We start from the raw sequence: 14956 nt of genomic DNA, 5'->3' as shown, positions 1-14956 counted from the left end.
TACATAGGCAATTTCAAGGAACGTAGCGTTTATTACGTTTAGCTGGCAATACAACGCTATGCACGAAAAGGCGGGTGTTTCTCTGCGCTTCGCTAAGACGATACGGTGGTGGCGCTTACCCGCTGCGCACATCGAAGCACTTCTACGCAGCGCCTCCAGAATTTCATTCACCGACTTTCTTCAGGCAGAACATCAAATAAACGTTTTATTCACTCTCTAGGCGCAAGACTATCGCTATTCGATGGAATTTACAGTGAAACATGCAGATACGGGGCAATTTTGAGCACTTACACTGGGTATTTCGCTTTCTATCTCGTTGATCGTCATTGCCGTACTGTTCTTTGTTGCTCGCTCCATAGACATCGCGGCCTCTTGCAACTGTACAGAGCAAAATATGGACAAGAAATTGAACGAGTTATCTTCAATTTTTTTACGCTTTCGCAGACAGCATTGGAGCTTCTGGTATTATAGTGACTGTGGAATCTAGGTTATTAAAAAAAATAATAAGGCAGATTAGCTCTGGTAGTGCAGTGCCCAAAGGATGAGCGGGGTTGGGCAGGCTTTTTTTTTTTGTTTCTTTACGGCATTCTCTTTGTTTTCCCCTCTTTATTCTATTTTTCTCTTTGCCAGTTTTTATCTGCCTTTCTTTGTGTGTTTATGTCCATTTATTCCTCAATTTTTCCTTTTTTATCCTTCCTTCTTTTCCTTTTCTCTCTGTTCCTCGCTTGCTTCCTCCTTATTTCTTTCAATTTTAGCTGTGGCTGTGGCTTTGTCTGCATGGCTCTACCTGCGTTACGCCAAGTGATCACAGCACGCGGCATTCTGGGGCCGCCAAAGTGCTCTGCACTCAACACACTCAACGCGGAGGTGCCCCTGCTTTTTAAGAAAGCACAAACAGCACAAATGATGGGAGTGACGTGAGCAACAGCTATGGAAACCGCGCCATTACAGGAAGCAATTTCACCATTTTACACAAAATTACGGGAAGCAAGAGCACCTATATGGTCACAATTGAAGCGTCACAATGCAACGCGACTTTATCGAATGTAAATAGCGTAAGCAAGCGCGAAATCAGTTTCACGAGACCGCATAAGACCGCCTTTCAGTATCTCCGTAAAGGCTTGCAAAAAATATATAACTACCGCATTGTGCATTATTTCATTGCCCACTTCATTTGTTAAACGAGAGCAACAATTTTGAGTAATTAAGACTACAATGTTGTTGTTTTTTCAGTGATCTAAGGAATTATGAAGAAAGGCATTCTAAGAAACAGTTTTCAAGCATGCAGCTTCGAATATATTTTTGTCGACGCCCTCAATTACCAAAATAATAATTATTAGTTTAAGTAGATGCATATCTTAAGATCTGCCTTTAAGGAGCAGGACTGCGTCAATGGGAGCCACTGGGTAACGAAAACTCTGCGTATTGGCCATGACCATCTGGGTATATGCGTGCCTCCTAACCATTACGCATCGTTGCTTGCAGACTAAATCCGATTAGAATTCGGCCTCAGTGGTTGCTGCTCGTACAACCGTGCCTCACTACTCAACAGCATATGGAACAGCATATGACCGCGAGTCACCATGGGTCAGTGCGTACGATGTCTCATTCAGGGACGACAAAACAAGCAGTAACACACACCTTCACCCACTTGTCCGCAAACTCAACCACAGAGTTTGCGTATTGCTCCACCTGGTCATCCTCCACGTACAGCATGAGCATTTTTACCGCAGTTTTGAGTGCGCTGATCTGCAGCGGCTTCAGGTCATCGGGGTCGGAGGAGTTCTGCAGTACGTCGATCATGTGCCACGTAAAATACATCTTTGGAGGTAATGGTCCCAGCTGTAATGAAAAAAAAATGCTCCATTTGTGAAATTGGAGCAAACAGCGGAGCTGGGAAGCAAGCAGCCATGCGCACATCTGACAAACACAGATTGAGTTCTCTCTTCCTCCTATGCTTCTTTCTTTAAAATCTTTGTCTTTGTTTTATCTATTTCTATATTACACTTATCCCCCTTTCCCTCTTTTTGTCCGCAACTTTCATTTCCCACCCTTCTATATCGTTTTTTTCTATTTTTGTGTTAGCTTCCAAGTGCAGTGAAACTGCAGGTTTGCGTAAAACCCGCACGATTAAGCGGGAACAATCTAGATAATGTTAAAATTTTTCCAAAACTACCGCTTGTGTGAGTTGTTTCATGTATAAAATGAATTTACCAGTGCAAAAAGAATAAAATAAGAAGGGATACACAGACAGAGCGCTTAACATCTACACCGTTTTCAGAAGGTTGACATTATATAAAACCTTAGCAGTTCCGGAGAACAAAGATTACAAGAGATGTCTCAGTGTAGAGAGAGAGAGAGATAAAGATGCAAGGAAAGGCAGGGAGGTTAACCAGACGCACATCCGGTTTGCTACCCTGCACTGGGGAAGGAATGAAGGGGAGAAAAGAGATTGCAGAGAGATAAGAAGGTACACACAATCACGAGCACACTCGGGGGAGCACACACAAGTGTGCTCAGTGTAGGGCTATGGGAATGTATACCACCTGGGGATCTTTAACGTGCAATCGAAGTGCATGGCGCTCGACCATTTAAAGTTCGCTTCCATCGAAATTGCGGCCGCCACGGCCACGATTCGCAATCGGACACGATAACCGCCAGACAGTTGCGGCGGGTCGGCGTCTCTTGATGACATTCTCAGACTATACTGATCTTGCTTTGAACGGTACGTTGAACTGCTACGTTGAGCTGTCGGAGATGAAAAGGAAGGCATCTCTAAGGAAGGCAACTTGTCCTGATATTCGCGTGAACTTGACTTGGCCTTGTATGCCTGGCTCTATGAAAAAACAAGCTCGGCATATTTCAAAAGAAACAACATAGGTTATTAAAATCTTGGTCGTGGTTAGTACGGCTTTGTCAGCGTCTTCCATTCTGTTTGAAAACATGCTACTTTTCCCCTTTAGATTTTCGGTTCATTACTTGCGCTTGTATTCTTTCCTTTCTTGTGATTCGTTTCATTTCAATTCATTTCATTTTATTTCCTTGAAGACCCCTTGCGGGGCATTACATAAGGGGTGGGTACATAAAAATTGAGCAGAAAACAATCATTTGTCCTAAAGTGAAAGATGATTAGTGATACTGGTTGTGAAGGTAGAAGTACAAGTAATGGCAGGAATGTCGCCTGAAAGGCCATTCCAGGCAACTGCTGTGCGAGGAAAAAATGATGTTGAAAAGGTAACGGTGCGTGCACGTGGGCGTGCGACTTGAAGAAGATGATTAGTTCGTTGAGAGATGTGCGCTGGGGGAACAAAATAAGGTGGCATGCGCATCGAGCTGTGAAAAAACTTATGAAGTAACGAAAGACTGGCGATACGGCGGCAGAGGGAAAGTAGGGGCAGTTGAAGTTCTCCCTTTAGTGAAGATACGCTGACGTCATGGGAGTAAGAATTATTGATAAACCTAGCGGCACGGTTTTGAATACACTCAAGGGCGTCTTGATTTGATTTGTGGGGTTTGACGTCCCAAAACCACGATATGATTATGAGAGACGCCGTAGTGGAGGGCTCCGGAAATTTTTACCACCTGGGGTTCTTTAACATGCACCCAAATCTGAGCACACGGGCCTCGACATTTCCGCCTTCATCGAAAATGCAGCCGCCGCAGCCGGGATTTGAACCCGCGACCTGCGGGTCAGCAGCCGAGTACCTTAGCCACTAGACCACCGCGGCGGGGCCAAGGGCGTCTTCAAGATAGGCCTGTTGCGGGCTCCAGATTGGGGAAGCATATTCAAGTTTAGTTCTAACAAGGCTTTTGTAAGCTAATAATTTTACATTTCTAGGTGCGTTACGTAGATGACGTCGCAAGAATCCCAATGTTTTGTTTGCCGATGATATGACTTTCGTGATATGCGAACCCCATGAAAGATCGTTGCAGAGTGTGACCCCCAGATATTTAAAAGAATTAACAGTTTCAACTGGAACATTACTGATGGAATATGGAAAAACAAGTGGAGAACGGCGGCGGGTGAAGGATAAGGCTTTGCATTTGTGAGGGTTAAGTTCCATTAGCCAATCATCGCACCATTGTTTTACATTGTTAAGATCACTCTGTAGAGCTAATTGGTCAGAAGCGTCACAAACAGTGTGGTAAATAACACAATCGTCGGCAAACATTCGGATTTTACAGGATACATGAGTTGGGAGGTCGTTAATAAATATCAGGAATAAAATCGGGCCCAGAACCGACCCCTGCGGGACACCAGATGTTACCGGAAGTGAAGTAGAGGTAGCATTGTTAACAAAGACAGCTTGAGTGCGGTTACTTAAAAATTCACGGATCCACTTTAGGACGTCGGGGTGTAGGTTTAAGCGGGAAAGTTTCAACAGAAGGCGTTCATGGGGTACTTTATCGAATGCTTTCGCAAAGTCCAGGAATATGGCATCAGTCTGTACGTTAGAATCCAAGTTAATATGCAAGTCGTGCGAAAACATAGCCAGTTGAGTCTCGCACGACAAACCTTTGCGAAAGCCATGCTGCGCGGAATTGAAAAAGTTATTTGAGTCTAGGAAGTCCATAATCCGGGTGTAGATGACATGTTTGATGATTTTGCATGGAATTCTGGTTAATGAAATTGGTCGGTAATTGAGGGGTGACTCTCTAATACCTGATTTGAATACTGGGGTGATATTTCCGTGTTCCCAGTCACTAGGAAGCTCACCCGTGGAAAGAGACTGCGAGTAATGTAGACACAAAAATTTTGCACAGATCTGTTGAGTGTTCTTTAGAAATTTCGAATTTATGTTGTCGATACCTGATAATGAAGATAATTTAAGTTTATCAATGATTGCCAAAACTCCGGGTTCAACAAAAAGGATTGGCGGCGTGAAAGTACTGACTACGGTAGGCTGTGGCGGGGGTGGAACGTCAGTTTCTTTGCTAAAAACCGATGAGAAAGCTCTATTAAACAGGTCGGCAGATTCCGAGTCAGTGTCTTGTGTGTTCTAACCGTCATGAATTATGTTCCAAGTAGCCCAATTTGCTACACTACTTCAGACATCTTTCTGGTCAACCTCTCTGCATTCTTCTTTTCGTTTCCTTTCTTCTTTTTACGGAGCACCTCAGACATTTTCTCGTCACTCTTTGCTTTACTTTAAGACGGGCGGCAATTATTTTACATTTCCCAGTCTAACATGATTTTCCGTTTCTGTGCTTCTCATACGCTATACCTCTTCAACTCCTTAATCCCAGCATTATTATTTGCCAATTATATCGACTACTGTAAGGGGGTCCCGATTCAGTCTCCGACTATGGAACCACCTTCCGTACACACGAATTCCGCAACTGATTCGATCACAAAATGAAACCACATCCGACTCTGACTCAATTCTTTAGGCAAAACCTGTTTTAGAGAAAGGGCACCCTTTTGTGAGGTTTTCATGGGTTCTTACCAATATGGCGCTATGGCCAGCTTTGTCCTTCACAACGTCAATCTCGAAAATCGAGGACAGTCCCGTTTTCTCGAGAACGTCCTCTACGCTTTGAGGTTCTCCTTTCTTGTCTGGGCCACTTGAGAAGAGTGGCCATTGGCCGAGGCCCTTTTTGGCCAGAACTATCGTTATCACCGCCCTCTCCTGCTCTTCGCTCAGCTCTGCAAGGAACCGTGGGTGATTAAAAAAGAACGCAAAAAGAAAGGAATGTTTTGCAGCTGTTACCAATTATGAAATTAGGTTCACTCGATGCTATGCAAGTGCTACTTTGATTGCCCTGCTTTTTTTTTGTCAGCTCTAAGTTTTATTCTAATATGCAGCAAGACTATCGTTAACCATAACTTCATTACAAACCATCATTCTGCCGGTACCAAGAGCTAGAGAACGTTCGAAAGGTATCATAAGAGTTCATTGCTAGTTGGTATGTATTGCATGCTAGGCGTACTTCGCATGGAGCGTTTTATATTCCGACATTCGTTTTGAGCTCAGGAGCATAGCCGGACACCTGACAACTGTGAAAAAAAAACTAAGTACTGGATGCTCACCAGCAAGAATAATGAAATCCCTAATAGTGAGGCACGACTTAGGTAGATAACGTGCAGAGTAACTGCATGCCCGTATAGTTCTGCGATTATCTAATGATAAAAGTTGTCCAAAAAATTATATTGATTCGTTATCTACATTGATGTGCAAGCTCTTTTTCTTATGCAGTTTGTGCAGAGCACCAAGCTTTCAAGAGAATGGCGCACTGAAGTGACAGTTCTCATTTTCATTCCTTCAAAATGAAGAGTATTCGACGTTCCGATCATTAGTGAAAGGTTTTTTTTTACTATTCTTATTGCACTCGGTTCGAAAATTTCTCCGTTGTTAGAGCTGTTTTTTTCTGCATTCAAGCTAATTAAGTTACCTTCTGCAAATCGCCAAGGACCTAAATCTTAATGTCAGAGAGTTCTTTAATTCCTCGCTGATCCAATCTCAGCCACTGCGGCCGGCAATTGAACATCGGGAGACCTCTCGTTTGAATGCGCAACGCTGCGATGGGTTCTACCGCGATTTTCAAACGACGGTCAAGACACGCATAATCTCCTTATGTTGCAGCCCGCAACGGCATTTCAATAATCTGGTTTAAAGGCCTGGTTCCTGGAGGCTCCTTAATTTCAATTAATCAATCAATCACTTTTCTTTGAATGAACTTACCGCTGTTCATGCACACATGGTAGGCCAAGGCGACTTTATCTCTTGCGCTGTCAGCTTCCGTGATGTTTGGAAGGTTTTGAAATATTTCTGTTTAGGAAAAAACCAACAAAACATGCAGTATTTATTTGTTTGTTTGTTTGTTTGTTTGTTTGTTTGTTTGTTTGTTTGTTTGTTTGTTTGTTTGTTTGTTTGTTTGCATGTGGCATTGTATTTGTTGGCAACAAGCACAGTCATTTGCCAGTTGGCTATTACGTATAAGTTTCGAATGAAATAACAATGATAATGGGTTAACCAAATATTTTATGTATTCAAGAGCCCCCAACCAAAGTGGGAAACGAATCCTTTTGATTGTATTTCTAAGCAAAATGAATTAAGACAAAGCATTTTTCACCTTTCTAAACTATGAATAGTTAAATTGGTTAGAAATTATCTCAAGTTGGGTAACCTTTCAGGTGTACCCGACCAAACTGACCATACTTGCGACCAAACTTGGCCACGGGTTTTTCTTCCTCACTAAGGTGTACTAAAGCCCAGGAACCGAGGTTAGTGTGACCATGTGCCGTAGTTGTATAATTTTTTTTTTCCTCTGACACGCGGCATGACTGAATCACTATATATTTTGTACACGAATACACGGCGTTTCACTGTATGGGGGCTTCGAGACGCCACCAAGCACAAACAACATTAAGCTAGCAAAGTTATTGCAAAAAAGTGCACAGCAAACTTTTCAGACAAGAACATTCTAGTGTTCAGTAATATCGAAAGTTGGGCGAGTTGGTTATAGTTCATGAGTGCTTCTGAAGCAGCGCACGACGACAAACACAAAAGGAAGGATGCAGCGGTGTCCCTATCATTCCTTTTGTGTCTGTCGTCGTGCGCTGTTTCATAAGAACATTATGTATTTCACTATATGAGTCACGTCGTGTACCTGACAAGTCACTCGCCACTTTAGCCCGCACTTGGTCCACAGGATTGAGTGCGTCAGCGCCACCTCCCTTTTGGTGCGAACCACAGGCGTAGGTGTAGAAGTCGTCGCACGGATCGCCCTTCTCGTCCATATTGTCCATAATAAACTTTGCTGCAATATCCAGATATTTCGCACGACCAGAGTTCACAACTCGCACTTTCCACAAAATGACCAGTTGTTTCTATGAGAGCCTCACATTCAAACTCCGTATCTGATCTTGTTATATATTACGTTCAGGGATGGCGCCAGCAGGCGGTTTGTGTGAGGGGGGGGGGGAGGTTGGAGTTTTCTTCCCCCAAAAAGTTTCCACCCGCACCCAGCCCCTTCCAAGAGAAACCATAGTCGAAACACAACAGGATTAAGTTGTGTTTCGACTATGTACGACTATGCATAGTCGAAACACATGCATAGTTGAAGCACAACCCAGCCTCCCTGCCACACTCCCACCCCTACCACCTGTTACAAAAATCCTAGCAGCGCCCCTGATTATATTGACTTCGTCTTGACAATAAACAGTTCTTAAGGATGCGGGTTTGATTCCTGGCCGTAGATAACGGATTTCAGTGCGGGAGACATGCATAAACACCCAGCAGAAACCTTAAATTAGGATTCACGTTAGGGAAACCTCATTTGGCTTTCAACATGCTTGTGGACGAAGTTGTTTCGCTGTACGCCATCGCAATAATCATAATCATCATTTTATTATTAAACAATGAGTGGTTAATCATTTCTTAATCTTTGCTTCTGTGTCTATATCTCGCTTCGTTACGACCATGTGAAAATCATGGCTGGCATCGCTGTATTCGATCAACGCAACAGAATCAACTGGCTTCTTGTAAAACATTACCTGGCGGCATTTGAGGCTCACCGACCTACTTATCGGGCAAATTCGGAAATTTTGTTTTATCTACGTCATGCTGATTGTGGCGTTGTTTACATATAGATGTATTCTTCAAGCGTCAAATATAGCGAAATTACCTACGCTTTGCTAAACCCCCACAATTCAACCCCCATATCCCCTCGAGAAGCTACGATGGTTACTGAAATCACGTTCATGTCTGCGTAGCTCCAACGCCCCAGTAATATGTTTTCAATCGTTGTTGTCTCGTATCAGTATTTTGAAGGATATAGTTTCTTCATAGGCACTAATGTTACGTCATGCTGTTCTGGACTTCACAATTTGGCTGCCCGGCTACCACTAAAATATCTAATTTGACAGTTCTCCCATTCCTTCCTGACCGTATAGGTCGGCACTTCAAGGGATCACTTACTCACTCACCACAATTTCTTCAGCCTTCGAATTTACTAACGTTCATGCCTGCTCACCTTCATGGGTGCCAACTCCCGTTCACACTCACGTCAACTCACACTCATAAGTGCTGACTCACGTTCCCACTCACTTCCACTCACGCTCATAAGTGCTGACTCACGTTCCCACTCACGCTCATAAGTGCTGACTCGCGTTCCCACTCACGTCCACTCACGCTCATTAGTGCTGACTCACGTTCCCACTCACGTCCACTCACGCTCATAAGTGCTGACTCACGTTTCCACTCACGCTCATAAGTGCTGACTCACGTTCACACTCACGTCCACTCACACTCATAAGTGCTGACTCACGTTCACACTCACGTCCACTCACGCTCATGAGTGTTCACTCTTACTCCCACCACGTTCAATGAGTGTGAGTGAGTGCCGGTGAGTGGACTCATGATTGTTCCTGAGTTTATCGTTATTTTTTTTTCTTCTCCCTCTGCACAATCTACTGCCCTGTTCCCAAGGGCTATGCCGATGTTCTCTGCATTTACCCCATTCCTCAGTATCGGAATAGCGACAACCGGGCTACTGACATTGCCAACGTTCATGCCCTCCTCCTTTAGTGCTCTTTCGTTCTCCACATTGTGGAATTTCACCGTGTTGTTTCACCTGATCATTTGCGTCTGCGTTTTCTTGAGCCCACCAGAGAGCGCGCGCGGTGGAGACCCTTTCAGCCAATGAGCCAATGACAAAGCATCCAACTCAGAGATGGCGGGATACGACAATTTATCAGCATTTCACACCAGGTGAAGGGTAGCTAACTGGGCAGCATGCTTCTGTTAAGCACCCTTGAACTCTCACTTTTTTCCTTTTTTCTATGAAAAATACATCCGAAATTCTGTTCCCTTATTTTTTTTGATGGCTGACTGCCTTACCTTTTTCGATGCAAGCCTTTGTTCTGCATACTTCGGTTGCATTCAACGCTGCAGAAAGACGGGACAAAACAGGCAGCAATGCAATTGTGAGTCATCACAAGGCGACAATTCGAATACGATACAGGAGTTAGTAACGATTTAGTAGCAACAATTTTGTTTCTGATTTGTTAATATCGTTTCATAACGTACTTTCCAATTTGAAGTCAGCATTTATCAACTTCCGTCTGATGCACAGTGTTTGCAAGTTAACTAAAAATATCACAGAAAAAAGGAACACGCGGGTCATTTCACTCAAAGGACATGTTTTGCATAAAAACATGCGAAAGATGCGCACAATTTTTGCAAGCATGCAAGTGAATAATTTAATATAATCTCGACTGCTCAAGGGTTCATGATACACACAGCATTAACCCGCCTTTTTTTGTGATAACAATTTGAAAGTTTCTTCACGTCACGGGTATTCCGGCACTGAAGCACCTGTAAAACAAAATGCAGCTCAATAACGTCTACTATCGGGCTATTTGATGCATAGCCAACCAAAATGAAGCTTCTATCAGCCTTTTTCCATTTCCTTGCTCAGTTCTTTGGCACTTTGGTAGATTTTGGTAGATGCCGGGTGAACTGTCATATTTGGAACGATGGCCTCCGAGACCAGAAGTCGTTTCGTGACTTTTCCGCTAGGGGAGGACGCATGTGCCGTGGCATCGCGGGAAATGCGAATTAGGCCTGCCAACGCGTGCTGCGCTGTAGGGGGAGGGGGGGGGGACACCTTTTTCAAGACAAGGTCAGATTCGGGATGGGTTCTGAACTTGCCCCTTTCCCCCCCTTGACTTACACATGACCGATGAACAGAACACATGTGTTGAAGATTGGGTAACTGGATTTGTGGTACTCGAACACCGGTAGAGTGCATGACGGGAAAGAAGAAACGGTTGAGTCACCCAACACAGAATGGCAGAGCGCCTATCCATACTAGGGGCGTAGGCAGAAATTTTATGCGGCGGAGGGGGCACCACCTTTATCTGAATGGGGGGAGGGGGGCGCCGGCAAATGTAATAGAGCGTCGTTTTTTGGTCTGCATGACGTGGCAAAAAAATTTAGGGAAGGTGGGGGGGGGGGGAGGGTGGGGGGGGGTTTATTGTGCCAACCCTGTAACTACGCCACTTTTCTATACAGCATACGAAAGACACCCGAGCCTAACGCCCTGAGAAGACCACGCCATCGCAACGTCACAGACCAAAGTTTCAGAGAAGGTTCACCTAATTAGCTCAGTGTGGGCCAGCTCGGCCATTTCTTCTTTCCCGTCATGCACTAAACCAGTTGTATGATGAACAGAAACTGACGTTTGTGTGCGCCTAGAAAGCTTCGCTTTCGGAAGAGCTGCCTCTCCGCGGTGGTCTAGTGGGCCCTCGGCAACTGACCCGCAGGCCGCGGGATCAAATCCCGGCTGCGGCGGCTGCATTTTTCGATGGAGGCAAAAATGCTGTAGGCCCATGTGTTCAGATTTTGGAGCACGTTAAAGAACCCCAGGGGGGTCAAAATTTCTGGAGACCTCCACTATGGAGTCTTTCAAGAGCGTATAGAGGTTTTTGGGACGTTAACCCCCCCCCCCCCCTATCAATCAATCAGTTAATCATTTCGGAAGAGCTGATATGACCATTACCGAATTTGTGCGAGCTATCTCCTTAAGGCATCCATCCTGTCTCCATCCTTAAAAGTCAAATCAGGAAATCGGTTAGAAGTAAGCTAGTCAGATAACTGCGCTCCTAACATCGCTAGCGTACTTCAAAAGAGTTGACTGTTGGGCGAGTTGGAGCTTTGGCAGACGAGGATTCTTTCGTTCTTGTTTGTTTCTTCTTGAATGTCGTGTTAAGTTGCACTTTCACGACGGTTTCTATCGCTAGCGCAGCAGATGTATACCTTGCAATTGTCACCGAAGAGATTTTAAAGGAAATCCGAACCTTACCATGATTAGTTCCCCTGCACAGCAGAACAGCCAAAAGAAGGCTCCAGCCAACATTGGTTATCTGAAAATGCATCACCGATCATTTCAAAAGAAAATGATGTCTGACACAGCTGTGAATGTCATATCTCTGATCTAGCTCTGAATGTCATTGATGCGATATCTTTAGTTTGTTGCTGTGTTACATAAACGATGTCATTCCCGAAAGGTAGTCTTCGGAATGATATAGTCTTTCGGCAATCGATTCCTACAAGTACGTCATTGGCCGGTAGTCTACACATGAGGCTGTATATGCATACCTGCATGATAAATAGGAACGCAGCAACGCTCGAAACAAGAGTGACAATTATTAAAGTCCACGCCATATTGCTGGTAAAAAGAAGGGCGAAGTACAACGGTGAAAGTCAGAGACACTCGAATGGGTGTCTGGCTGAAAGAAAAGTCGTTAACAGGCGAACCGGCCAAAAGATGGCAAGAAAGAAGGAATTTCTTCTATCTGTGTCATTTTTATAGTTAACACCAGTTCGTGGAATACTCCAAACAAGAGAAAGTCAGAGATAACTACAGATCGACGGTAGATGCTCATAACTAAATACACTGATAATGGGGACAACTTCTAATTCTTATCCATAGTGGGCAGCGCACAAAAGGAAACACACAAGAGAAGGAATCAGGACAAGCGCTGGATAAGTTCCAACTCGCCCGCCTTTCGGTGCTACAACAGTTTATTTCTAATTCTTGTTCGGACACCACTCACCTTCATCCTGATGACTGAGGATGCGTCCATACTTTTACGAGTTATCAGTGCAATAGCAGAGGCGCCTGTTCCCGATGACTATCAACGCACTTGACGGATCTACGTGTGCTTACAAGGAGGGCAACCAAATCTGAACGTGGGCCGGGGTTCCCAGTCGAACGTGCGTGCACAAAGGCGTGCGTGTGTCCGAGAGACACCCGAGTCAATTTAATGCGCCGAGTTTTTCCGTGAACAGCGAAGTAAGAACATAAGGAAAACGCGTCATGCAATACGCCTTCGGAGATGTGCGCGCCGCGGGAATTGCACATATCGTGTTAGCTCGAGACGTGCTCTTTAACGCAGAAGCTGCAGGACCGTATACGTAAAGAAATCTGACTTTTGCGTTTACGCAATGCTATGATCTCCGCCATTACACATCTGACTCTAGGCACAGGAATACTCTCTGATAAAAAAAAAACATTTACACGTATTCTTCAATGTGAATTTTTACCATGAGAACGTTTAAAAATAAAAGATGTGAATTTCTTTGAAGCCTTCACTAGATGGTAAGAACAAGAAAATGCTTTGATAGTCCAGGATGGTATGCCTTTTGCACGTAAGGACGATTTGCTCTACAAGTCTGATTATCGTCATCACACCCGTACAACAAAGAACGGCACCAAGGGAAACTCAATGATAGTGTTTGATTTGTCGCAAAATAGTGCTGTATCAATCATTCCCTGTGATTTGGACTTCTCTTGCGAGCTAATTCAAGTCCATGTAAGATGTCCGAGCCTGTGAGAGCCAAAATCAATATTTTAATCCTGAACGCAGACACACGCAAGCTATACAGATTTTAGCCACAATGTAGATTCGAGGCATTTTGGCAGCATGGGCCCACCAGTAAACCCAGGCCTATTGTCTGTAGCAAAAACTGCCCCTTTATTGAGCTTCTGTTGAACCCGGCTTGGCTATATGGAAAAAAAAGCGCCTCGTATATTCAGGCTTTCTGCGGAAAGTTGTAGGAATGATTTTCTCCTGCGAAAACGTGATGGAGAGAGAACGTTACTGTGCAAGTTGTGTGGTGGTGGTGGGGAAGGGGAGGTTTTTAGCCATCAGCGTACCAGTCGCCAGTCGTCCCTTAGCGTTCAAGGAGTGTCTATAGAATTTAAGCTGTACCCCTTTCAGTGTGCCTTGTAAACTCAACAATGTATCGTTTATTAAAGTAGCGTTGAGCCATGACGTTCACCGCCGAACTCAATGCACAATGAGTGAGACTTATGATATACCAAGACTGCTTACGGTAGTGATACCATAAGCCTATCAACATTTCCGAGTGCAACAAATTGTTTCGCGATACGCGAAAGAGAGTTGAATACGAGTCGGTCAAGAATCCCTTCAACAGGAAAAAAAAACTTACAGCATATACACGAAGGTAATGACGAGTGGGGCGAAGCTTCTGAAGGTTTTATCGGTAAGCCATGAATCATCCGTCCATCCGTCCGTCCGTCCGTCCGTCCGTCTGTTTGTCTGTCTGTCTGTCTGTCTGTCTGTCTGTCCGTCTGTCTGTCTGTCTGTCTGTCTGTCTGTCCGTCTGTCTGTCTGTCTGTCTGTCTGTCTGTCTGTCTGTCTGTCTGTCTGTCTGTCTGTCTGTCTGTCTGTCTGTCTGTCTGTCTGTCTGTCTATTCTTCTGTCTCTCTATAAGTACATCCATCCATCTATTCGTCCGTTGCGACCTGCTGAGTGAGTCATTGAACTAGGCAGTCACGTACCGAGGGCTAAGAGGGACAGACTCACGGCTTTAGGACCTTCGCCCCTAAACGTCACGACAAAGCGCCGACCCACACCACCTTTGCTGTTATGGGCTTCCTGACCAAACATGGCACCACTGAGATGTAGATGTTGATAATCATCTTCGGGCCCATGCCCACCCTAGGAGATCTAAACAGATTTCCCAGTCACCTCACAGCCGATGCTGATGCTGATGACCTCTGATGGATGGCGCTTACCCACAAAGGGGGATGGGCCAAGAACCGGTCGGCAGGATGCTTAAATGAAACTAAAATGAAAATTAAGCCAATCTGAAAAAGTAGCATAAAATAATACTACCAAATGCAAAAATGTTTGCTGAGCAAGCGGTCAAACCATCTTTTTTTTTTTTGAAAGACATAACTACGAAGTATAAACTAAAGATATGAAAAGGTAGGGGTTCATTAGCATGGTAATCTTTTAGTTGCGTTGATCAAGCTGCCGCTAGTTTAAACTTCTTCCTCTTCCCTCGATTGAAAAGGCTCATCAACGGACGGGGATCATGGCTTGGCCCAGACCGTGGTGTTGATCGGGCCATTCAAGGGGCCGTGACGAGGGAGCTTAATAGCATTCCAGGTTCTGCGTTCCAGGGAGCCCTCGGGGTTT

The 14956-nt window shown here is 44.6% G+C and overlaps 1 protein-coding gene across 1 annotated transcript in view; it reads right to left on the bottom strand.

Annotated features, from left to right (window-relative positions):
• The window catches only part of LOC119165445 (endothelin-converting enzyme homolog), a 38793-nt gene extending 28908 nt beyond the window's left edge, over positions 1 to 9885 (bottom strand). The window contains exons 1-6 of the mRNA XM_075870522.1: positions 9843 to 9885; positions 7612 to 7761; positions 6684 to 6770; positions 5448 to 5647; positions 1642 to 1842; positions 292 to 378 (exon numbers count right to left, since the gene is read on the bottom strand). Of these exons, the coding sequence (XP_075726637.1) occupies positions 292 to 378; positions 1642 to 1842; positions 5448 to 5647; positions 6684 to 6770; positions 7612 to 7750 (714 nt within the window). The 5' untranslated portion in view covers positions 7751 to 7761; positions 9843 to 9885. The remainder of the gene's footprint in view (positions 1 to 291; positions 379 to 1641; positions 1843 to 5447; positions 5648 to 6683; positions 6771 to 7611; positions 7762 to 9842) is intronic.
• Positions 9886 to 14956: the final 5071 nt, after the last annotated feature.

This window comes from Rhipicephalus microplus, chromosome 8 (genome assembly GCF_043290135.1).
Source record: "Rhipicephalus microplus isolate Deutch F79 chromosome 8, USDA_Rmic, whole genome shotgun sequence".
Lineage (NCBI taxonomy): Eukaryota > Metazoa > Arthropoda > Arachnida > Ixodida > Ixodidae > Rhipicephalus > Rhipicephalus microplus.
The sequence above is the reverse complement of the archived record's forward strand: the minus strand, read 5'-3'. Positions and strand labels throughout refer to the sequence as shown.